The sequence below is a fragment of the Ictidomys tridecemlineatus genome, chromosome 12 (assembly GCF_052094955.1).
Source record: "Ictidomys tridecemlineatus isolate mIctTri1 chromosome 12, mIctTri1.hap1, whole genome shotgun sequence".
NCBI lineage: Eukaryota > Metazoa > Chordata > Mammalia > Rodentia > Sciuridae > Ictidomys > Ictidomys tridecemlineatus.
This window is the reverse complement of record NC_135488.1, coordinates 71,651,462-71,677,002: the sequence shown is the minus strand read 5'-3', so window position 1 is coordinate 71,677,002 and position 25,541 is coordinate 71,651,462. Positions and strand designations below refer to the sequence as shown.

The following is a 25,541-nucleotide window of genomic DNA, read 5'->3' as shown; positions in this document are numbered from 1 at the left end:
ACATCTTTTGTCCAACTCTGGAGAATGCTAATTCCTTTCACATATTTTATTTTCTTCCTTAATGGAAGACCAATTTAAAAATTTTTCTTTTTTGGTGGGGAGCTGGGGATGTGGCTCAAGCGGTAGCGCGCTCGCCTGGCATGCATGCGGCCCGGGTTCGATTCTCAGCACCACATACAAAGATGTTGTGTCCGCCAAAAACTAAAAAATAAATACTAACAATTCCAAAAAAAATTTTTTTTTTTTGGTACCAGAGGTTGAACCCAGAGATGCTTTACCATTGAACCACCTCCTCAGCCCTTTTTGAGAAAGGGTCTAACTAAGTTGCTGAGGCTGGCTTTGAACTACCAATCCTCCTGTCTCAGCCTCCTTGTCTCATACCTTGCTAGGATAACAGGCATGAGCCACTGCAAGCAGCAGTACATAGTTTATTTTTTGTTGTAATGGGAATTGAACCCAGGGGGACACTTTTTCACTGAGTTTACATTCCACTTCTTTTCCTTTTTCCCCCTGAAACTAAGAGGGTAAAAAGCTGGCCTCAAATTTTCAATCCTCTGCTTCAGCAACTTGGGTTGCTGGAATTTAATTTCATTGAAGCCTGGCTTTAGATACTATTTTTTTCTTTTATTTTTTGTATTTACTTTTTAGTTGTAGTTAGACACAATACCTTTATTTTATTTATTTTTATGTGGTGCTGAGGATAGAACCCAGGGCCTCACATGTGCTCTACTGCTGAGCCACAACCCCAACTGCAGATACTGTTTTTAAAAACAGATCTGAGCTGGGCATGGTGGCACATACCTGAAATCCCAGCAACATGGAGAGGCAAGTTCAAAGCCACTAAACTCCAGGCAAAATAGTGAGACCCTGTTTCAACATAAAAAATAAAAAGGGCTGGGAATGTGGTTCAGTGGTTACCCAAAAATAAATCTGAAAAATAACCAGATGCAAACTGTGTGGAGAGAGAATATAACTTAAGACAAATGACTACAAATGCAAAGCATATTTTCCATTTGGAAAAGAAGCGACAAGTGACATTTTCCTAACTGGGGAAATCTAAGTATATATTATGGAATTTGCTAGTTTTCTACGCTTACTGAGGATGTATCCCACAAAGTACAAATGGAATTAATGAGGACGAGTACACAAGTACTATTTACAAATTAATAACTATATATATATATATATATATATCAGAAGGATCACAAATTCAAGGCCAGCCTCAGTGACTTAGTGAGGCCCTCAGAAGCTTATTGAGACCCTGTCTCAAAGAAACACAAAGGGCTGAGGAAATTTTGGTAGGGCACCAATAAAATGCCAAAACAACAAAAACACCACCACTCAGCTGACCACTTTCGTGGAAGATAACCTATTATGCACACCAAACTCAACTCCTGACCCCCATTTTTTTTTTTTTTTTGAGATTTGGAGTATGAAACCCAGGTAAATATGCTCCATCTACACCAATAACCCTGTTTATTATTTGGATGGATGGGGTGGTGGAGCATACCTGTAATCCCAGTGACTTGGGAGGCTGAGGCAGGACATAGAGTTTGAAGTCAGCTCTAGCAAGACCCTAAGCAACCTATTGAGACCCTGTATCAAAATATAAAAAGGGTTGATGATGTGACTCTATATGGTTCAACACCCCAAGGTCCAACCCAGAGTACCTTAAAAAACAAAGTAAAAAAATCTAGGATGACTTTGACTGCCTTCACCATTTTAAGCACCTGACAAAGAGAACACACTATCTTTAGTATTCTTCAAAGTGTGTTGATAATAGCAAATAAATAAATAGTTTTAAAATAAGTCTGTTTAGATTGGTCTTGAACTCAGAGGCTCAAGATGATTCACACTTGTGTATAAGAACAGGGCTTCATGCCCACACCACCACACCCAGCAAACCTCACTGTCCCTGGGACTAGGGATTTAACCAAGGACCTCAAGGCTGCTAGGCAAGCGCTTTACCACTGAACTTCATTCCGAGCCTTTTCCTTTGAACTCTGAGCCAGGGTCTCAGGACGGCCTTGAACTTGTCATTCTTGTTTTGTATGTAGGACTATAAAGATACACATCTCCAGGCCCAGCTAAGTATCTTAGAAATCTTAAAACTTTAAGAGGATAGGTCGGCTATTTCTATTCAACAAGACACTGAGGCTGAGGAGGGGATCATATGAAAAAAACCTCCGTTTGCAACAAGAATTGTTGGCTTGACATTATAATAATAATAACAAGTTGGCTTGACATTATAATAATAATCTCCCACCCCATTTCTTGGGTATTTGGAATTAAACCTGGAGATGCTTATCACTGAAGCATCTCCTGCCTGGTCCCCCCCCCTTTTTGTTGGGATAGGGGTTTTACTGAGGATTGAATTTAGGAATTTTATTTAGAGACAGGATCCAAGTTGCTTAACGCCTCACTTTTGCTAAGGATGGCTTTGAATTCGTGATCCTCCTGTCTTAGCCTCCCAAACTGCTGGGATTACAGGTATGCACCACCAAGCCCAGCATCCCTGGTCCTTTTTAAGACAGAATCCATATTGCTAGGATTATAAACATGTGCCATTGCTCCTACCTCTCCCACCATTTGAAAGGCTCAAGATTTACCCTTTTATTTTTTTGTTGTAGATGGACACAATATATTTATCTTCATGTGGTGCCAAGGATTGAACCCAGGGCCCCACAACATGCTAGGCAAGCATTCTACCACTGAGCCACTACCCCAGCCCTCAAGACTAAACCTTAGAAATCTTAAAACCACATCGTTAATACAACAATAATTTTGAGTCAATAAAGGGAAAATAAATGTAAACCAAGTTTATTTTGCTTTTTTTAAGTAGTGTTCTTAAAGCACTACAGCTTGGTAAACAATGTAAATTAGTATAAGTCATCTCAAAAGCCAGAGTTCTGTTTTGTTTTTTTAATGAGTTGTTAAAAAGATGCAGACTATTCTAACAGGATAAATATTTTTAACCATTTCACTTTGAGTTAATGAAGGCTCACAAATGAGCAACACTCCTCATTGAGGAAAACAAAAAGCTGTTGTCGACAAGCGACAGCACACACACACAAAAACAAAAAGAACTGTGTAAAAATAACTAACTGTGTTCCCATATTTTTTTGAAGTTGCTTTACAATGGGATGATATGCACATGATCTTGCTGCAAACTTGCCATACAGACTTGTAATACATGTAGTCTAGACAGACGATTCAGTCCAAGAGGTGCTAACTTCAGACAATGCAGCACTATAATCCTTTTAACAACGCAATTTGTTTTACTCATTACCTTTTCTTCTAGACTGAAATACAGGCTAAAAGAAAATGCTCCCTAATTAAAATTGGTATTGTTTACAAGAAAAATTGTATAATTTTGCATTAGATTTACAAGTATATGTTCAAATTGAATTTTTATCTTCCCCCCAAACCCTGCCACAAAATGGGCATGAAGTAAAATTTTTAAAAAATGCCTTAATTTTCAACTTCATGCAAACTAAATAAAGATGACCAAAACAAAAGCTTAAACAATGGAAGGATATTTCACAGAAAATTTCTTATACAAAAAACACATAAGAAAAAGGGCCACTAGGTGACATTTTAATTTACAAATTGGCATCATTTTGGTCGACAAATATCCAGATACTATTCTTGTCTGCCAACAAGAGTTGAAGAGGAAAAAACCTAGCATGACTTCAGATTTTAATCACACATTTCTTCTGGAATTTCATGTGGATTAAGTATGCCAGGGACAGACATTTGAAGTTTATGTTTCTCTTCCTGGGCCTGTCGAAGGGCTGTTTCTCTTTCTTCCAAAAACAGATCAGATGTGTCTTCACCTGCAAATTCCTGTGAAAAGAGTAGAATCATTAACATATTAACTGGGTTTTAAGCTCTAGTATATTAATACAATACTATATAACTGAGTTAAACCCAATGTTGTTGGAAATAAAAAGGTTACAAGGTAGGTACAGCATGATCCCAAATATTAAATATTCTTCAGATGCAACAATATTAAGAAAGGCGTTTCTCCTAAGGTTAATGATAGTGGTAAAACCAAGTTTGTTTATATTCTTGGGTTCCACAACTGGGCTTCAGGTAATTATCACATTCTGTACACTCTCTACAGCAACAAAACTAATTGAGTCAGGAAAGTGGGTACTTTCTTACAGTTTGAGCCATTAAAGAGGATGAGGTGGAAGATAATAAGAATCCTGATTATAGAGTGAGGGATAAAAAAGATAGAACCTCCAACACAATAAATGCATTTTGAAGAAAAAATACTGAACATCCTATGATACCGACTTTCTTTTGGTACTAGGGTTTGAACCCAGGGGAGCTTAACCACTGTGCCCATCCGCATCCCGACTTTGTATTTTATTTAGAGTTAGGGTCTGAGTTGCTTAGTGCCTCACTGTTGCTGAAGCTGGCTTTGAAATCTTGATCCTCCTGCCTTAGCCTACTACTATCAAGCTGCTGGGACTACTGTGCCTAGTCCCAGTAGTACATTTTTTAAAAGCACACCTGTTTTACCCATTGTGAATTAAGTTACTAATTCTGATATAATTAATTGAACTAAGCATTAATATTTAACTGCAAATAATTCCATACCTTTATCTGTACTAAGAAATCCCTTAGATGTTCCTTGAAAGCAGGAATATCCTGATTTAAGCTGAAAAGCCCCGTCACAAATAGCTTTACTTGAGCACTACAAAAAATCAAACAAAAAAAGAGCATTAAATCATTAAATAATATTAAAACAAATAAGCAACAACAACAAACCCCCCCCAAACCCCCAAGCATTAAAAGTTTGCAAAATTACTCTTAAAATTATTTACTGGGATTGAACCCATGGCCATGCACATTGTAGGCAAGCACTCTACCACTGAGTTGTGACCTCAGCTGTAAGTTGTAATCCCCAATATCCCACCAAAATAATTTTAAAACTCAAACAATGTAGTATTTATAAAAATAATTTACTCTTGTAGATGAGGGAATGCAGACTTAAGGAGATTAGCCACATATTCCTGAATAAACATTTGGTTGTTAACAGGATTTCCAGGATTTAGTGGTGTACTTATTTTTCCTTCTTCAACCAAATTAAACATATATGCAAGAATTGATGCATGCATTGTTAAACCTGTTGATGAGAAGGAAATCATTAACTCAGATGAAATTTAACAAGTAGAACACTTAACATTTTAACAAGTTTAAATTCCTACCAGCAGTATGTGAGGTGTCTGTCACAACAGAAAAGATATGCTGCAGAATATCACAAAAATAAGTTTGATAGAAACTCTGAGCTGCAGCTTCTTCTTGTGCAACATTTTGTAAGAGTGTAAAAAGTATCTGTAAGCCTGAAAGAGAAAGATCAAGGTAAAACCATTACCAACTGATAAACATTCATTCCAAATTTATTCTCCCCTCTTCTATTGAGGACTAAAAATTATGTCCTTCAATTTAATTGTGAACCAGCAATGGAGTACAACTACATTGAAAGCTGGCTTACTTTTGAGACTATAAAGAAAGACCATCCCTAACCTTCTTACTACTTCTGAAAGCTCAGCCAAATACACATATACTCCCTAAAACAGGTAGCAAAGTTAGGTGGAATTTACTGTTACATGAAATTACTATTTTAAAACAAATAAAAACCTACATTGCCAGAATATTATTTCACTCGCCCTAGCTGATCCTAAGTGTTATAGAGAAAAAGCATATATGAGAAAAGGAAAAAACCACAACTGAGGATATAGAATTAAGTCTAAGTGATGTTCTCCCTACCCATACCCAGGCCCTTCTTGGCACAACTCAATTTTGCCTAGGGACTTAAGCTTTACAATAGTTGATTAAACTACTTTTAGACACCCACACATAGGGCAGAGGGGTGGGAGGGAAAGGGCATTAGAAACCATGGTGGAATGTGATGAACATCATTATCCAAAAGGACATGTTAAGAAGACACGAACTGGTGTGAATACACTTTATGTATAGCCAGAGAAATGAAAAAATATGCCATATAACATGAGTTGTAGTGCACTCCGCTGTCATGTAAAAATAATAAAAAAGGCAAAAATAAAATCAAGACAAATGAAGTGATACTAACCTATTTACAACTATTAACTATTTATATTTTATCAGACAATCTCCCATTATAGGAGATGATGTTTCAAGGACCACAGTGGTCCTGACACCAAGAAAACACGGAACACTGTATTTATTATGTTCTTTCCTACACTTATCTAAATTTAATTTATAAACCAGGCAGAGTAAGAGATTAATGACATATTATCAGACACTTTTGGCAGTACATATGGAGTATGCATATGCTAAAGGGATGAACTATTCCAGGCAGCTCAGAAGATTTCACTATGCTACGAAGTTAAAACTATTCATTAAAACTAATGAATTTATTTCTGAAAAATTTCCATTTAATATTTTAGGATCTTGGTTGATTTCAGGAAAACCTTAAGCACTGAAGCAGTGGATGAAAGGGAATCTCCTTTACGGAATTTGAATCGAATCTAAGTATACTTTTTCTGTGTATTTACCTGTATCTGCAACATTCCTCATCGTGTGTTTGAAAGCCCAAATAATGGAATCCAAAACAAGTTTAAACTGTGTTGGTGGAATAGCTAGGAAGGCTGGGAAACAATGAGAATTTACAGCCTGAAGAAGTAAGAAAAAGTTCGTTCTGTGTTCAGGATATTCTTCAAAGTCCTAAAAATAAGGGATGGGAACAAAGTTAACATTTTAATGCTTTATTTATGTGAGACTGGAGGGAAAGGGAAAGGCTTACTTCAATATAACTGCTGAGTTATCACTGGATCCCATAAGAAAAAATGCCCCACAATGGTAAATCTAAAGCAAATAGAACCCACCATTCAAGGGTGGTGAAACTATGCCTACCACACACATGAAGTAGATTTAATGAACTTAGAAGGCCCACATACTCATACAACAAATTCATCAAAGCCCCATGGTTGGGCATGATGGCACACACCTGTAATCCTAATAATTTGGGAAGCTGAAACAGGATATCCAACTTTTCTTTCAGGGTTAACAACCTTCTTAAAAGAATATCAGACATTCCTTGAGTTTTCATCACTAATTCCTAGGTGTTATCATATATATAGGCTGTACACAGACATAATTTTATTTGTTTTTATGTGGTGCTGAGGATCAAACCCAGTGCCTCACATGTGCTAGGAAAGTGCTAAAAAGAGCTACAGCCTCAGCCCTTACCCACCTAAATTCCACATAGACAGTATTTTTCTTTTGGTGGTACTGAGGAATCAAACCCAGGACCTCATGCATGTTAGTTAAGAGCTATACCACTGAGCTATTTCCCCAGGCCTATCCTTGGTTGTTACCAAGATTTTGTATACATTAAACAAAACAACAACATTACCCTGACCTGGATGTTAAAATGTTTAATTTTGAGTCCTGAAAATCATGCTACACTCAGAAATACCACTTACATATTCAAGAATTGAGGAAATATTCCAATATTTCCAATTATCTAATTAAAATATAAATCACATACCTTATTTATCATATTCAACGTGCATTCAAAAACAGCATCAAATATTTGAGGTATCTCAGCTGTTATATGTCCCCCTAACTTGTTGACAATAATGGCCATGGTACTAAGCACTTCTGGTTCTCTAGCAGCTGGGACATTTCTCTGGTAATCAATGAGAACTGCATCCAACAGAGGAGGAACAAAATTTTCAGCTACCTGTTGAGGGGGGAAAAAAACTTCCAAGTTTTAATCTAGGTACTTATTATTATAAACAGTTTTTTAAGACTTAGGTTGATAATCTGCTGAAAATGGAAATCCCGTGTTTTAGTAAGTTTTTCTACACTAAAAAAAAAAAAAAAAAAAAAAAGTTTCTTTTCATTCTGGTAAACTGGGGTAGGGGTGGGGGTACAGGGTATTGAACCCAGAGCCTTAGGCATCATGCTACATAAATGTTCTACTACTAGGCTATACTTCTATTCCCTTTTGTTTTTAGCAGGAAAGATCAGAAAAATCAAAATTAAAACTGGAAAGACTCTTAAGACACAGTATGGTTCAAATCTATTCTATAATAAGAAAAGTGATGCAGAAAATTTTAGTTATTGGCTCTGAGTTAGGACAGGACCAGGATTCTAGGAATAATATATAAGTAAATTAAAATCAGAGTGTCTAATTTACCTGTTTCTTAAATGGATTAATATCTACAAGCTCCAAGAATCATACTAAACCTCTAGAAGACACATCAATGTATGCAAATTAATAAGTATTTTAAAAAACAAAAGATAACAACCATACATTCTTAGAAAAAGAACTGGAGTTGGGTGTAGTGATGCAAACCTGGAATTCCAGTAGTTCAGGAGGCTGAGGCAAGGATGTTGAAAGTTCAGTCAGCCTCAGTAACTGAGTGAGGCCCTGAGCAACATAGCAAGAGCCTGTCTCAAAAATAAATAACAAAAAAAGGCTGGGGATGTAGCTCAGTGGCTAAATGCCCCTGGATTAAAACCAATACCTTAAAAAAAAAAAAATATCCTATAACTGTGCCAAAACCATTAACTTTTCTTTTTGTAAAAAATAGATTCTGGGGGCTGGGGATATAGTTCAGTTGTTGTAGAGTGTTTGCCTAACATGCAGAAGGCCCTGGGTTCAATCCCCAGCACCACAACCACACACATACAAAATACATTCTGTATGTCACGTAAATAAATCATATTTCATTTAAGGCGACTATTAGTAAACTGGAAACAGTGGTTGGTGAACACTTTTAATCCCAGTGGCTTAACAGGGTGAGGCAGAAGAATCATGAACTCCAAGCCAGCATCAGCGGTAAGGTCCTAAGAACTACTCAGCTGGAGATGTGGTTCAGTGGTTGAGCACCCTTGGGTTCAATCCTGGGTTATCCCCCAACCCCCCAAAAGGACTAAAGGACTATTATTAATGTCCTACAATACACAATATGAGTCTGTTAAAATTTGTTGGATGTGGCAGCCTGGATGGACAACCTAGCAAACCCCATCTCAAAAAAAGGTAGGGTTTCAAGTTCAGTGGTAATGCAACTGACTGCCTAGGCCACGCCAGGCCCTGCCAGGGTTTAACTCACAGTATTAGGTAACATCACTCTCATTGTGCTCCTGAAATCCGCCCAAGCTACTATAAATTATCATCTTCAAAATTTCTTTGAACTCATCTTTTGCCTGCAATTTTCTGTTGTTGGTGATAGTACCTAAGGCCAAGGGCTTGCCTATGCTAGGCAATTTCTTTAACACTGAGCTAAACATCCTCAGCACTTAATACAGTTTTGATCACACAATACACATTTCAATTTTTGTTAACAACCTTAAGAATTGTTTCAAATAAGATTCTTGAAAAATAAATCCTCATAAAGAACAATATGAAATTTCCAAAGTATTAAAGTATACAGCACACTTTTTGTTAACCACCATTGAAATAGTAACTGTAACGGGATAGGATGTTTTGGTAATCATGCAAGGCTCAAATGAAGAAAAACACATAACATTACCTAAGTATAATTCACATATTTCCAAGTTGAGGCATTATCAGGCCAGTTTTAATTTCTCAAAGCTATTTCAGTTCCTGGAAATCCCATTAGATTAAATCTTTGATGTGTATACTCAATTACAAAACAAACAAATGATAGTTATGCAGCTATATAAATTGCTCCATCACGGGGAACACAAAAACTGCATCCAAGCTTCATTAATCAAACCTCCCCTGTCCATGGGAATCAAACAATAACCCATTCTCAGTTATCTCGTTTTATTATCACCACTCTTTTATACTTTCTCTTACTGATGAACAGATTTGGGGGGAGGTAGAGCAGAGTATTGTAACAGAAAAGCCATCAAAACAAATTTTACTTACCATTTGTGGATCATTGGATCGGCTCACCCAACCAGATATTAACTTTAAGGTTTCCCTTTTTACTGTTCTCATACTTCTAATCAGTGGTTGCTTTGTAACCATCTCGCCTAAAAAATAGGATCAATTAGAATCTAATCTGAAATTAATAATTAGGGGTTTCTGCAATGCCATTACTTTCTGTTTAACATAAAAATTCTAAGCCAAAAGTACAGAGTTTACTGGAAAATAAACTTTTAAGACAAGGTTCATGGCTGAGAATGGGGGAAGGGAACAGGGGGTCACCCTAGGACCTTGTGCATGCCAAGTGGGTACAAGCATTAAGCTATACCCCCAGAGCAAAGGCCATAAATTGTTTAGAAAATGTCTAGGGTCATCTAGGACTTCAGAAAGTTGATACAGGTCTGTGAGAAATAATGAAGTTTAACCTAAAGCAGTGAAAGAACTGACTCGTTACATAGCATTCTTATCATTCTGTAATAATTCAGTTACCCACCATTAGCCTGGATAGCTGCAGAAATATTTTCACTGAGGCACTTATATACATTAAGCATATCTAAATAAATTCTTCCAAGCTGAATTACAAAGGGATGTCCAACAGCTTTGCAGGCTCTCACATTTGTTTTTAATATGCTACCAAGCTGCTTGACTGTTTCAGGATCTTTCAGTATATCCACATTCTGGAGTAGGTGGAAAGAAGAATTATCATTGTAATTATTAACATTTAAAGCACAGACAACCACAATACTTCCCTTATGCAAAAGCACTATCCTATATTTATTATTTCTAATATAAAACAACAACGACAAAAAACGCAGAAGTCTTCATTACTGGGGATGGAGGCATAGCTAATTGGCAGGGTGTGTTCTTTATATCCATAGGCACTACCTTTAATCCCTAGTCCCCAAAAGTATTTATTAGTTAATCTTCTCATCTTGTGTTCAAAACAGGATAATGCAAATATTAGTCATCTTCAATTCCACTTGAACTTCCAGAAAAATAAACAAAAACTTACTTTGGTTGCTTGCTGGATTATACTATCCCACACCTGATTAGGGAGCAACATATATTTTTCTATCAAATGCTCTTGAACTGTTTGGTCTGTTTGTGCACCAATCATGTATCCCACAGCTTCATAAAATGTATGAACCTATTTTAAAAAGCAAACATGTTTTACTTTCACATTCTTATTTAGCCCACTGAGGAAAACCACATACAAAGCATTTACAAATGTACTGAAACAGATTATATTATGTATGCCAAAGCCTAATAATCTGTTGTTTACGTATCCACCTATGAAAATTTAACCACAAAAACATTTGAAATGAATTAAAAAATCGCACTCCTTCTAAAACCATTAGTAGGTTGGGATGAATATATAGTGCTTACTTTATATAAAAATAATATGTTCATTTGCCCATTACATACCTGTTGAGGCTGAAGATCACAAATTATAGTGTTAATGTTGTTCAGAATTTCATCAATAAATGGCATTACTTCTCCAACTTGAACCTGAACAAAATGTCTGCGGCATTTTTGAGCTATTTTTATGAAAGTGTCACAAGCCATGTCCTGGACTCCATCATGGGTCTCTAACAAGACAAAAAACATTCATCTATTTTGGTCAACAAAAGTAAAACCTAAATCAAACACATGAAAAGCTGAACGTATTTACCATGCATGAATTCAAACAGCTTGTTGACGACTGTCTTCAAAAATTTCCAGTGAGCTCTCAAAAACCTTGGATATTGACCTACTATATACATGATATTTGATGCAATAATAGCTTTATTATCTTTGCCTCTTTTCTGTTCACATAATCCTAATAGATCCTGTAAAATAAGACAAATTTAGTCATTTACCAAAACAAAATATTCCCATCAAACGGTTCTACTTCATGCATATCTGCCACATACCTTTATAACAGTAACAAGAAATCGTTTCTCATCCTCTTCATGCATTGCTCCACTAATGGAGCCTATTGCCCAACACAATGTATTCAAATTTTTCCATGACCACTCTGTACCATTCACTTGATTGTGAAGTTTCTCAGTCATTATTCTTTCTGTATCTACATAATCCAGATGAGTAAGATAAACTACAAAGAAGAAAAAGTTCCAAATGTTTAAAGAGGAAAACTCCACAAACCAAATGATTTTCATTAGTAATAGTACATTAATAAAGATACCTACTGAAATATTCAGAAAGTACAGCACTTTTCCTAGTTTTCTCCACCCAAGAATACATTCACAATACTAATAATGAAACTAATGATAACTTACCTAACGTTTCTCTCATATTCTTATACAAATTTATGGAATCTGTATCCTTCATGAATTCTCTCACAACTTCTCCCTGATCATTTTCTACAACCAATACTTCCTCTGGTTTAGCCATACGACTAACCATCAATAAACGAACCTATTGAATAAAAATTAGACATTTGAAATCAACTTCAAATGTAGAAATAGAAAAACTTTAAGCATGGACTTAAATTACTGTACCAGAAAAAAATAAAATTATTAAGAAAATATATAACGTGCATCTCTACAATGGATCTTTTTAAAATATCAATGTATTTTATACCTTAGTGTCGTGCTAAGGATCAAACCCAGAGCTAACACTACATCAACACAACCCTTACAATAATGGTTTTCAAAACCTTATTTAACCATGTTTTAAAAGAACTCAAAATAATCAAACTTCTTGTTTCTTGTTCTCATTCACCAGAATGGCAATAGTTAATGAATCAGTATTAATAAATTCATAGATGATGCTAATGCTATTAAGGACCTTGCTTTTGAGAACAACATCCTCCACCCAACCCCTACTTGGTATTGAGCCTCAGAGAGCATTACCAAGCTACATCAACACAACTTAAAATAATCATTTTTAAAAACAATGAGACAGGGTGTCCTAAACTGCCAAGTCTGGCATCAAATTTGGGATCCTCCTGCCTTTACCTACCTATTACAAGGCTCTGCCATGGGGCCTGGTTTAGAATCGCAAGCTTTCAATCCTTGTCCTACTTTAGCTTTCAACATTGAGAAGTTAAGATTCTTTCTTTTTGTAACTGGCTTATTAAATAGATTTATCAAACTATTTCCATGAAATCAATGAAATTACAGTAAAGAAAAAGAGCACTCGCCCAATCACTTTAATGTTACCTTTGATAACACGGGCAAATACAGCTGTCTTCTGGGAGGAACATCAAAATGTTGACTTCCAGATAGTAACGGAGAAGCAGATGCAGAAAATGGACTTTCTCTATAGAGTTCAGCTGCCAAATGATTCCAGTACTCGAGACAAATCTTAAATATTTCGGTTTCTTCCACTTCAGATACCAACAACATATAGTGAAGGGCCTACATATAAGACCAACACAATTAAATTCTTAAACATTACTAACCTATCTCCATAATCTTTAAAGCACAACTCAGATTTTATTAAGCATCAAACTAAATAACATCTCTGAAGCAAATGCTGCTGCTTCAGACATGCCCTGTAATACTTTAAAATGTCTTTAATAGCTGTTAATCATTATACAGCTTACTCAAGCCTTTTAAAAATGTCTTTGGAATCAATAACTAAAGGGTAGAAATAAGTCCAATGTCCATCAAAACTGGATAGATAAAACAAAACTTAATATACTCATACAATGGAATAATATTCAATTATGAAGAATGAAGGAAGGTAAAGTTTACAGGAATCTTTAAAATATGATTCTAAAGTGAAAGAAGCCACATGTGAGATTCACATATGAAATAACCAGACTATGGTAAATCCACAGAGACAGAAAGTTATGAAGCAATTGCCAGAATACAGAGTAATGACTGTTAAGAGGGTCTCATTTGGAGATAAGAAATACATCCTGAAACTAAACAATGTTTAGGATACACAACATTTTGAATATACTAAACTGCCATAGAATTGTACAACTTTAATAAAATGTGTGTGTGTGTGGAGGAGGGCAATGATGGGGATTGAACCCTGGGTCTTATACACGCTTAGCAAACACTCTAACCACTTAGTCCAAACTTTTGTTGTATCAGTCACCTCCATTACTTAAAAAGGTTTTTTGACTTTTGATCTTAGAAGCAATGTTTGATTTTTAGTTCTAGTTTTATGTAGAACACAAAGTAAGATGTAAAGGATAATGCCTCATAACAAATTCAGAATTGAGAACATTTATTATGAGGAGGTAAAGTAACAGATAAAAAGAAATTTCAAAAGGTACATACATTTTAGAAGAAAGTCAGATATTTTTAAAAGTTGTTTGTATTATATAGAGAACTTCAAGAACCAAGGTTCCATAAAGCCTACCTCCATGAGTGTTTCCCTGAGATTTAATCTTTTTTCTATAAGTTGACCATGTTCCTTAAGAAAGGTGCAAAGAAATAAACTGAGATTTTGAATAAAGTTCTGCTCATCATCTTTTCCATTTGAGTATGCAAGCCGAATGTTAGTATTTAAAGGAAGCATCTGAAAGTTGAAAAATAGACTATCAATATACAATTTACAGAACAAAAGAGTTTAGAGTTCTAAGATTCTAATATCAAAACATACAGTGAATGCCTAGGTCTGCCATTCCTTTTATAACCTAGAATTTGATTTTTCTCAAAGAAAAATAATCCATTCAGATCACAATCAGTAATACAGTATATGACTGACTTCCTAGGCCACCTATCAGATAACTAATCCAATCAGGGCTGGGAACAAGTCACTCAGATATGGTACCAAGCAGATCTGGTAAACAGTTTCCAAGTTTCCCACTTGCATGCTCAGATGTCTACAAGAAAGATTACCATAATATTCCTAAAACCTTTATTTCAAGGAATTTCCAGAGTGCTCAAACCTCTACCCGACTACTGATTTGACACAAACATATTTCACTTGTAGTTAAGATAGAACCAAGAACTTCATTTCTTAGGCGTTAATGTGATGGTCAACATAACCATGATTAATAAAGGTATATAAAATCTTTTTTAGGGCTGGGGATGTGGCTCAAGCGGTAGCGCGCTCGCCTGGCATACGTGCAGCCTAGGTTCGATCCTCAGCACCACAAACAAAGATGTTGTGTCCACCAAAAACTAAAAAATAAATATTAAAATTCTCTCTCTCCCTCTCTCTTAAAAAAAAATAAATTAAATAAAATAAAATCTTTTTTATATTCTATTGCTGAGAAAGTATAAATCACTTAGCATTTGGGGATAACAATATATTTTATACATATGAAGTCATGATAGCTGATAAATACACTCGAAGATGTTTTCCAAGATAGTAAAATTGTTCAGTCTATTTTTCAGACAGTGGTGCATTACCTGTTTTAGCTGCATCATCGTCAGTGTAAATAGCGTTACAAATTGTTCCTCATATTGGCTTACACTCACACCAGCAATCTCAGTGAGGCACTTCAGAGAGACATTTCTAAACATTGGAACATTCAGGAACTAGTTCAAAAGAAGGGAGAAACATAAAATTAAACAGCACAAAAACACTTAAAGGTAGATGCTAACAATAAGGAACACAATACAAGCAAAAACAGGTAAATGGATTGAAGTATTGTTTTGTAAGTGCATGTGTGCGCGCGCGCACATACACGCACACTCCTCAACCCCGTGAAACACCTTAATATGTATTTCCTACATCACAGTCATCTTCTGAGAAAGTATAGAAATTAAAGTTATTCAACTTCTCAGGCACATAGTGTGGTCACATTTTTTATTATCCTCCTTAGAACTCACTGTTTTTGTTTTGTTTTGGCTATGCTGTGGATCAAACCCAGAGTCATGCACATGTTAGGCAAATTTTTTGGGTTTTAAGTGGACACAATATCTTTATTTTACATTTATGTAGTGCTGAGGATTGAACCCAGTGTGCCTCATGCATGCTAGGCGAGCACTCTACTACTTAGCCACCAACCCCAGCCCCTTGGTACACATTTTAAATAAATTTCACTATCTGCCCAATATACAATAAATGCTTAAGAGTACCCTATATTTTCTTTTTGATGTGACCTTAGACATCTGAAAAACAATTTGCTTAGAAACTTTTCAGGACCTGTTATATGACATTTACAGACATCTTTCCTATGTAGTTAAATAGGACCCAGCACTTTGGATTTTTAGCATTTTAGATGATTGTCAACATGTAACTAGGTAATTTAGTAAAGGTACAGAAAAATGTTTTATCTTCTATTGCTGAGAAAGTATAAAAATATTTTAAAAAATTCTCTCTCTCTCTCTCAAAAAAAAAAACAACCCAGGGCTTGGTAAAGACTTTGTAAAACACAATCCATAAAGAAGAGGAATTAATAAACTAGATTTCAGCAAAACTCAAACTTAAAAAAAAAAAAAAAGAAAAAGAAAAAGAAAATATTGACATAGGAGCTGGGGTTGTGGCTCAGTGGTAGAGCGCTGGCTCGCCTAGTATGCGCGAGGCACTGGTTTGATTCTCAGCACCGCATAAATGTAAAATATAGTGTTCACCTAAAACTACAAGATATTTGAAAAAAAAAAAAAGAAAATAATGATGTGTGATTACTTAGACAAATTTAACTTAAATGTATTCATTCACTTTACCTTATAAATTAAGGTGCTGATCAACTTTGTTTCAAAAATATATCCCAGTGGAATCCAGTTCAGAAATCTCAGCAAGGTTTCCAAGGTTGCGTGTACAAGTGGAGCATTTTGAGAATTTTCCTGTAACAAAACCAGTTCTGTAAGTAATTATTTTCCTATCATAATTCATTTAAAAATAAAATCAAATTAAAAGCACTTACCATCACAAACTGACACAGCTGAAATATCTGTGAGAACTCATTGCACATGCTAAAAAGGGGGGGAGGGAGAGAATCAAGAGAAGGATCACAATTATTTCATAGCAATGAAAACACTGAAATATGTTCAGCAATGTGGTAATTAAAGACGCTAGTGACTTAAACGCTTAAACTTTGCTGGCGCATTCTTTGTAGTAAGAACAAATTTTAAGTACTAAATGGAAGGAATATGCTATATCTATAATTTATCCAGGCTATTTACTCCTAAAGGCAAGTTGGTGAGTTCGTAGTGTTAAGTATAAATGGAACTCACAGAAGCAGGGACAGTTAAGTATTCAGCTGACAGTGGACATAAATCATTTATTTAGAATTTATGATTGAATAGTTATCACATAAAACAGGTCTTGAAGGAGGACAACATATCTTAACACTTCACATACTGTTCAATGAGTCAATTTTACAACATACCCACCTTAGGACCAGTTCAAATTTATATTAGGAAACTACCTCAAGTAATAAAACACTTTGCAGATCACAGTTGTCTCCAAACCTGGTGATATAATTTTAGAAAATCCATAGAAAAAGTATTACTTGCCTGTCTTTTAAATGCTTTGCTTTCACTTGCGTTATCTGTCCACTAGAGAAATCAAACACTTCTTCACTTAAGAGTTTGAGAATCACCATATTATTCTGACAAAGACTTTCACTGGTTCTACTTGCTCCAACAATGTCACTGATAAAAGTGGGCCAATGCTTGGGCCATTCTTGTTTCAGTATCTAAAATAACAAATGTGAACTTCATCTCATTTGTCAAACACAAGTAAAATCTTCAAAGAATTTACATGCAGTATACTAAAAAGCAGAGATTAAATATTTACCACATTTTCCCCTTTATTAAAGCAGAAAACATGCTACTCCCATTACCACATACTGAGTGAAAAAATACAGATAAAATTCTCTTTGCCTTAAACATTCTATGACTGAGCTCGATTATTCTAACTTATTGTCTCATTTGTCTCTAATGTGTATGAATATCAACATTTGAACAAACAGATGTGTTAAATCATCTTAGGAGACTCCAAGATGTATAGATTAAGGCATAATTCTATGCTGGGGAGTAGTGCAGTGGTGGAGTAACTAACTGCATGGTAGATGTTGAGTTTCTGGGTGTATTCCCCCAAATGAGAAAGACTCCTCTTATGGAACGTGAGCCTTGAAATTTTAAAAATTTTTGTTTTGGGAATATACAACAGAGTCTTGGATATGCGAAGCAAAAACTATCTCTGACCCACAACCCAGTCCCTTGATAAATACTAAAATACCAGTTAGTTACTCCACCACTTCACTATTCCCCAGCATAGAATTATGCCTTAATCTATACATCTTGAATTTTCCTAAAATGATTTAACACATCTGTTTGTTCTCTCTCTCAAAAAAAGGAAAAAAAAGCCTAATTAGATTTAAGTTTGTATTGTGTATGTGATAAGCTAGGGATTTTTTTTTTAAATCTTAGTTGTAGATGAACACAATATCTTTATTTTATCTGTGTATTTTCTATGTGGTGCTGAGGATTGAACCCAGTGCCTCACACATGCTAGGCAAGTGCTCTACTACTGAGCTACAACCTAGCCCATAGAAATTTTTTAAGTGCATCTTTATATATATATATATATATATTTTAATTGGGTCTTGTTAGTTATAACACTGGATTCATTTTGACATGAGTATATAAGAGCATGGGATGTTACAGGCTGGGGCTGTAGCTCAGTTGCAGAGCGCTTGCCTAACATGGGTGAGGCACTAGTTTGATCCTCAGCACCACACAAAATAAATTAATAGGGGCTGGGGTGGTGGCTCAGCAGCAGAGCCCTTGCCTAGCATGTGTAAGGCCCTGGGTTCTCAGCACTGCATATAAATGAATTAATTAAAGGTCCATTGTCAGGGCTGGGATTGTGGCTCATCGGTAGAGCGCTCCCCTAGCACGGGCAGGACACAGGTTCGATTCTTGGCACCACATAAAAATAAAGGCGTTGTGTTGTGTCCATATACACCTAAAAAAATAAATATTAAAGGTCCATTGACAAAATACTTCAAATTAACAAACAAAGGTATGTGTCCCACTACAACAAATAATAATAATAATAAAAAGAAGCAGCATGGGATATAATTTGTTCTAATTAAGCTAGGGATTTTTCTAAAGATTGGTATGGCGAGTAAGTGGTAAACTTACAGTACTGTGACAATACTGTAAAAATAAATAAATAAATAAAAAGATATAAGAATAAAGCTTGATATAGGGGTTGAGGTTGTGGCTCAGTGGTAGAGCTGCGTGCGAGGTTCTGGGTTTGATCCTCAGCACCACATAAAAATAAATTAAAAAAATAAAGGTATTGTATTGACAACTACAACTAAAAAATAAATATTAAAGGGAAAAATATAGTGCCAAGCAAGTGAGAAAATTACATCAGTCATATGAAAAACCAGAGACACTCAAATATACAGTCTAATCCACAATGGAGTAATATAATTGAAAAGACTAAAATACTCGAAGTTTCCTACCACACCACACATACAATTAAGCATTTCAAAAGGTATCTAGTAAATTATAAATATTATAGTTGTTAGATTACTAATGCTATTTCTGCAAGACATCAATCTACTTCATTTGATAAAACAGTATTAAATTATGTCAAATAGTATGCCTAAGAAAAACAGTTCACTTTTCTGATGAAAAAAGTTTAAACTTACCTGAACAAGAATCATATTTAATTTCCCGATATAAACCTTTTCCTTCTGAGGAAGGGAAAAAGAACAGATTAAGTAAGTAAGAGCTTAATGAAGGCCTAACAAAGAACATTAACATAAAAAATCCTTCTAGGAGACAATGATTATACTTACTATAAATATGCCTACGTTTGTGTATCTATAAAGTAAATTCTAGTCAAGAATATTTAAATGATTTTACCTTCTCAAAAATAATATTCAAAAAAAGCCCTCTTACCTCTACACAAGTTGGATCAGATGACGTCTTGATAATCAGGCCAACAACATATTTTTTTATTCCTATTTAAAAAAAAAATTTGAAGTTTTTAAAACCTTAGTGTGACATATCTTTAATATAATATACCAAACAGATCCGAGGCAGGTTTCCTAATTGAACAATTGAATATTTCCCACAACATGGAATTAAGGACTGCAAATATTTTTACATGATTGATTCAGGCTTTGCCACCATCAATGAATCATGAAGATTTACATGCAGTTTTCAGAGCTAACTGAAACATAATGTCTTCAAGCCCCACCTACCAAATCCTGAACATGGAAATTTAATTTGCTCAGAAAGTGACACTCAAATTAGAAAATGTATCCAACCATTTAAACCATGGTTCCCCTTCACTGGCACTTGAAAATACAATTTCTATTAACTATGATAGAAGTAACAATTCCAATTTCCTCCAATGTCTCCAATAAAAACAAAATAAATACATTTTATAAGTATCATGAAAACACTTTCCTAATCTTGAAAAAACTTCACTAATACAATAGGCCACAATAAATGCTATATATCAAGTGAAAAATTCAATGGAAAGTAGTATGAATACATATGGTATGAGAAAAGATTAATGAACTGTTTGCCAAGTACCAAATTTTCTTAACTGTTACATTGGAAACACAATAAAAAGGGCAATAAAAAAAAAATCCCATTAAGGGGCTGGGGTTGTGGCTCAGTGGTAGAGAGCTTGCCTCAGTGGTAGAGAGGCACTGGGTTCGATTCTCAGCACCACATATAAATAAAAAATAAAGGTCTATCAACTAAAATGAATAAATTAAATATTTATTCATATGTTCATATATTCATTCCATTAAAATGTTGCTGGACTGGTGGTACATGCCTATAATCCCAGCAATTCGGGAGACTGAGACAGGAGTATTACAAGTTCCAGACAGGTCTTAGCAATTTCAGAAGGCCCTATGGAAATTAGCCAGACCCTGTCTTAAAAGAAAAAGCTTTGGGGGTATGGCTCAGTGGTAAAGTGCCTTTAGGTTCAATCCCCAGTAACATAAAAACAAATAAAACCTTAAAAAAGTTCTGTCAACATTAGGGAAAAGTCACAGTAACTGTTGGAAACAATATATACCAATAAAAACTAAAGCCAATGGGTAAAACTTTGAGGAAAGAAAGTAACTAGCATAGTCTCAAGGTGACACATATTCCATTCCATAAAATACACTGATCCATGAAGAGAAAATAAATCATATAAATAAGAAACAAGCAGGCAATATCATAATAGGACCAGAGGATGTGTAGGTCAGTGGTAGAGCACTTGTCTATTATGTATCAGATCCCAGAATTCATTCCCCAGCATCACACCAGAGGGGAAGAAAATGTCATTCAGAGATGAATGAAAAAGCACATTAGGGAGGAAATGTAAGATCTATAATTAGTAGTAATCAATTGGTATTAATTTTTCTGGCTTTGATATTTATACCAAGGCCCAGTCATCAACGTTACAATAAAATGAAGAATTTTAAGGGAATACAATTCTCTTAGGTAACTTTCTTCTAACTCTACAATAACTTGTAAATAACAAAAGGAAATTTCATGTAGACACAAAATAACGTTTTTCATTTTGTTTTGATACTAGATATCAAACTCAGGAGCTACACATCCTCAGTCCTTTTTGAAATGAGCAACAATCTCACTTTTTAAATTTATTTTTATCATTATTTTTTTAGCTGTAGATGGACACAATGCCTTTATTTATGTTTTATGTGGTGCTGAGGATCAAGGCAAGGAGTCTATCACTGAGCCACAACCCAGCCCCACAATCTCACTCTTATATTTTCCATGATTTTTTTCAGGGGCAGGAGATTGGGATTGAACTTAGTGTGCTTTACTGTTAAGACTACATCTTCAGGTTTTTTTTTTTTTTTGGGGGGGACGTTTTGTTAAATTGCTGAGGATGGCCTAGAATTTGCCATCCTTCTACCTCAGCCTTCGGAGTTGCTTAGGTTATAGGATGCACCACTGCACCCTGGCTCCATGTGACCTCAATGTCAAAACAGTTTTTGGTAATCTTGATTTTCTTCTTCACAGATGTTACTATAAAAAAAAAAAGCCTATAAAAGAAAGGGGGGAGGGATCTAAAGAAAATAAAGAGTAAATCATCCTCTAAAATATTTTATTTATTTTGTGATTAAATAACTGATAATACCACATTGTAAGAAAATTCAGTACTTTAAATCTGTATAATGAACAAGACAATGTCTTAAAGTAACAGTACAGCCTCTATTTGGCATATATTATGATGTGGATGCTTTTCCCATGATTCAGGGTTTTCTAAAGTTCACTGGTACTTGAGGCAAAGCATAAAACATGACAACTGGAAAATGTCATTGAAATAAAGGAACTCCTGAATATCAACAGGATGCCCTCTGATATCAAAGTTCTCGGATATCAACTATCTTCTTTAAAATAGTGCAGTAGTTGCATTTAATTCACCCTCATCATTTTTAAAAAACCAATCTTTGGAGGAACTGGGCCTGGTGGCACATGCCTGCAATCCCAACTACTAAGGAGACTACATGTACCAGAAGGATCCCACATTAGAGGCCAACTGTGGATGTGGCTCAGTGGCTAAGCACCCCATCAGACCACAAAGAAAGAAAATCATCTCTAAGTACTTAACAAAATCCAGTGGCCCTCTACTGCTGACCTGCATTCCTAAACTGAGGTTGTGGATCGGTGGTAGAGCGTCTGCCTAGCACTTGCAGAGTGTTGTGTCTGATCCTCGGCACCACATGAAAATAAAGGTATTAAAAACAAACAAACAAAAACCCTCAACGATGCAATAAATACATAGGATAGAAAATCCAGATGCTTCTACGTAGCAGAAAGAGTTCTGTGTGTGAGATTAAACAAACAATTATGAATGAAATTTGACAAATGAAGTAGTGACTGTGAGTTACAAAATGTAACATGCAGAACAACCTTACACATAATTAGACTACTTTTGTAGACATCATTCAGTAAAAACTGCATTAATTTGGAATTTCTTTTCCAACTACACAAAAAAGTACACATAAATGTAGGATGTCTTCTAGTAGCTTTATCTTTGAAATATGTAGTATAAAATTTGATATAAAAATCAAGAACAGCTTGCAGTAGAGTATTTGCCAAGCATGCATGAAGCCCTGGGTTTGATCCCCAGCACCAAAGATGTAAAATCAAGAATGAGTTCTCATTGAGGTTTAATGTCTTCCCATGTTTACTATATCATTTGTATTTTCAAAGGATTCAAACAGTAAATTCTTTGTTTACTGACATTATAACAATCAAATGGCCCAAGACCCTATTCTCACTATGAACAACAAAAGCCTCGGGGCTTGGCTATTAATCTACCTACAGAACACATACATGCTTACCATGAATAAGGCTTGCTTCCCAGCACAGGAGGAAAGAATCAGTTTCAACTATTCAATGTCAATATGCAACAGAATACTGCCAACTCCACTTTGGCAAAAAGATGAGAATTAAATAACTCCCATGCTGGCTTAGAACACACATATCATCTCACAAATCACAGCAAAAATAATTAGCCCTTAGAATTGCTTTGCAAAATAATGGATATATATGATGATAGGGTAAAAGGTAAAAAAACATGAGTATTTGCCAAGAGTTTTTTATATGTAGAAAATTCACTAAATACTGAGAAGAAATTAATACAACATACTGAGATATCATTATTTCTATAAAAGCAAAACTTTCAAAATTCAAATCATAGCAGGGCTCATGGGCACACACCTGTAATCCCAGCAGCTTGGGAAGCTGAGGCAGAAGCATGACAGGTTTGAAGCCATCCTCAGCAAGTTAGTGAGGCTCTAAGCAACTTAGAATGACCCTGTCTGAAAATAAAAAATGAGGGCTAGGGATATAGCTCAGTTGGCGGAGTGCTTGCACCTTACATGTACAAGTCCTTGGGTTCAATACCCAGCACCACCACCAAAAGAAGAAGAAGAAGAAAAGATAAAAACAAAAATATACTACAAAGTGGGTATAGAAAAGATGAGTTCAATTTAGTTGCAAACACTGTGAAAACCTCTTTTACTTTATTCACAAGCTATGAAAATGTATATTTTGTACATTTCTCTATCAATGCCTATTACAAAACGAAAATATTTATTACAGGTCTGGGGCTGTAACTGCCTGTCTAGCATGTGTGTAAGGCACTGGGTTTGATCCTTAGCAGCACATAAAAATAAAGGTATTGTGTCCATCTACAACTAAAAAAATTAGACCTGTTCAAATCACTCTGATGGAAAGATGATCACTTTCTTTACATATTCAAGGGAATGCAGATGATTTCCCACTTAATAAAATATTTGTGTGAGAACAAATAGCCAACTGGGAGAAAAATAGTTAGACAATTCTAAAAAGGGGTTAATAAACGATAGTTCCACAGTAGGACTAGACAAACTGTAACTTAGGCCTACATGTTTAGTCATTTTAAGAATGGATTTCTCAAACACCAATTTTATTTATGATGTAGGGTCTTAATGCTGGAATGCATAGTTTCAAATGATTTTCCCTCAGCCTCCATGGCAGATGTACACCTTGGCACTTGGCTAACTAACATTAAAAAAACAACTGAACCACATCCCCAGCACTTTTTAAATATTTTATTTAGAGACAGGATCTTAATGAGTTGTGTAGGGCCTTGCTGCTCAGGCTGGCTTTGAACTTGTAATCCTCCTGCCCCAGTTTCCCAAGCCAATGGGGTTACCAGAGAGTACCAATGCAACAAGCAACATTCACCATTCTTAAACCAACGGGTCTATAACTGCAAACAGATATGGAACAAAAAATACTAAAAGATACATTTTATTAAAGCTTACAGCAGCAAAATTCACTCCAGTAAAAAAAGATGAAAACAACAAAAATTCCCATCAATGCAAAAATACATAAACAAATTGGTGTATATGTGCACTGGAGTTTTATTTAGCCTTCAAAGAATGAATGATATATGCTGTAACATGTATTAATATTGAAAACATTTTATAAGTGAAATAAATCAGATATAAGGACAAATATTACATGATTCCATTTATGAGAGGTACACAGGCAAATTCAGAAAGAAGAGTGGTTGGCCACCCAGGGTTGAAGGAAGAGGGTAATAGGGAATTAGATGTGTAATGAATACACCTTCAATTGGGTTAATGAAAACAAATTGTGGAGTTGGGTAATGTTTATATAACACTGTCAATGTACTTAGTGACATTAATTTCTATACTTTAAAAAAAGGTTAAATACAGTTAGTGTTATAACATTATGCCACAACATAATGTTATAACACTACATAATATTATTTTTTTCCAAAAAATAATAAACTGCACATCATGAACATGCCTGTAATTCCAGTAATTCAGGAAGCTAAGGTAGGAAGAGCACCAAGTTTTGAGGTCAACTGTGTAACAGCAAAACGTTGTCTCAAAAAGAAAATTTAAAAAAGGGTTGGGGATGTAGCTCAGATAGCATCCCTGGGTTCTATTCCCAGCACCGCACATATACACAAAAAACAAATAACACAGGAACCAAGAATCTATGACCATTGAACAAAACACACTTTCCTGGCTTACATTTACTACATGGATGCAAGCTGATAATTGAGCAATTGAACACATCCCTCCTCTACTAAGACCAAACAGTTAAATTAACTTGAAGTTTTAAACCTGCTTTGTGTAGAGCTCCTGCAAAATATGCATGAGGCTCTGGGTTTGATCCCCAGCACAGGGGTGAGGAAAAGCTTTTGTCAATCATACACAATACTGAAAAATATTACCCCTGCTTTTGCAGTACTCATATGCAAA

The 25,541-nt window shown here is 35.3% G+C and overlaps 1 protein-coding gene across 5 annotated transcripts in view; it reads right to left on the bottom strand.

Moving 5' to 3' along the window:
• Positions 1-2,804: 2,804 nt before the first annotated feature.
• Positions 2,805-25,541, bottom strand: part of Xpo1 (exportin 1) — a 41,167-nt gene continuing 18,430 nt past the window's right edge. For all 5 annotated transcript variants that reach the window (XM_013357205.4, XM_005322044.5, XM_021724294.3 and 2 more), the window contains 21 exons: positions 19,675-19,736; positions 19,422-19,466; positions 17,269-17,450; positions 16,677-16,725; positions 16,477-16,596; positions 15,217-15,345; positions 14,219-14,377; positions 13,063-13,260; positions 12,178-12,316; positions 11,812-11,993; positions 11,571-11,727; positions 11,324-11,487; positions 10,911-11,045; positions 10,392-10,575; positions 9,899-10,005; positions 7,544-7,738; positions 6,549-6,717; positions 5,220-5,354; positions 4,978-5,137; positions 4,609-4,705; positions 2,805-3,846 (listed from right to left, as the gene is read on the bottom strand). In XM_013357205.4, the coding sequence (XP_013212659.1) occupies positions 3,700-3,846; positions 4,609-4,705; positions 4,978-5,137; positions 5,220-5,354; positions 6,549-6,717; positions 7,544-7,738; positions 9,899-10,005; positions 10,392-10,575; positions 10,911-11,045; positions 11,324-11,487; positions 11,571-11,727; positions 11,812-11,993; positions 12,178-12,316; positions 13,063-13,260; positions 14,219-14,377; positions 15,217-15,345; positions 16,477-16,596; positions 16,677-16,725; positions 17,269-17,450; positions 19,422-19,466; positions 19,675-19,736 (2,915 nt within the window). In that variant the 3' untranslated portion in view covers positions 2,805-3,699. The remainder of the gene's footprint in view (positions 3,847-4,608; positions 4,706-4,977; positions 5,138-5,219; positions 5,355-6,548; positions 6,718-7,543; positions 7,739-9,898; positions 10,006-10,391; positions 10,576-10,910; positions 11,046-11,323; positions 11,488-11,570; positions 11,728-11,811; positions 11,994-12,177; positions 12,317-13,062; positions 13,261-14,218; positions 14,378-15,216; positions 15,346-16,476; positions 16,597-16,676; positions 16,726-17,268; positions 17,451-19,421; positions 19,467-19,674; positions 19,737-25,541) is intronic.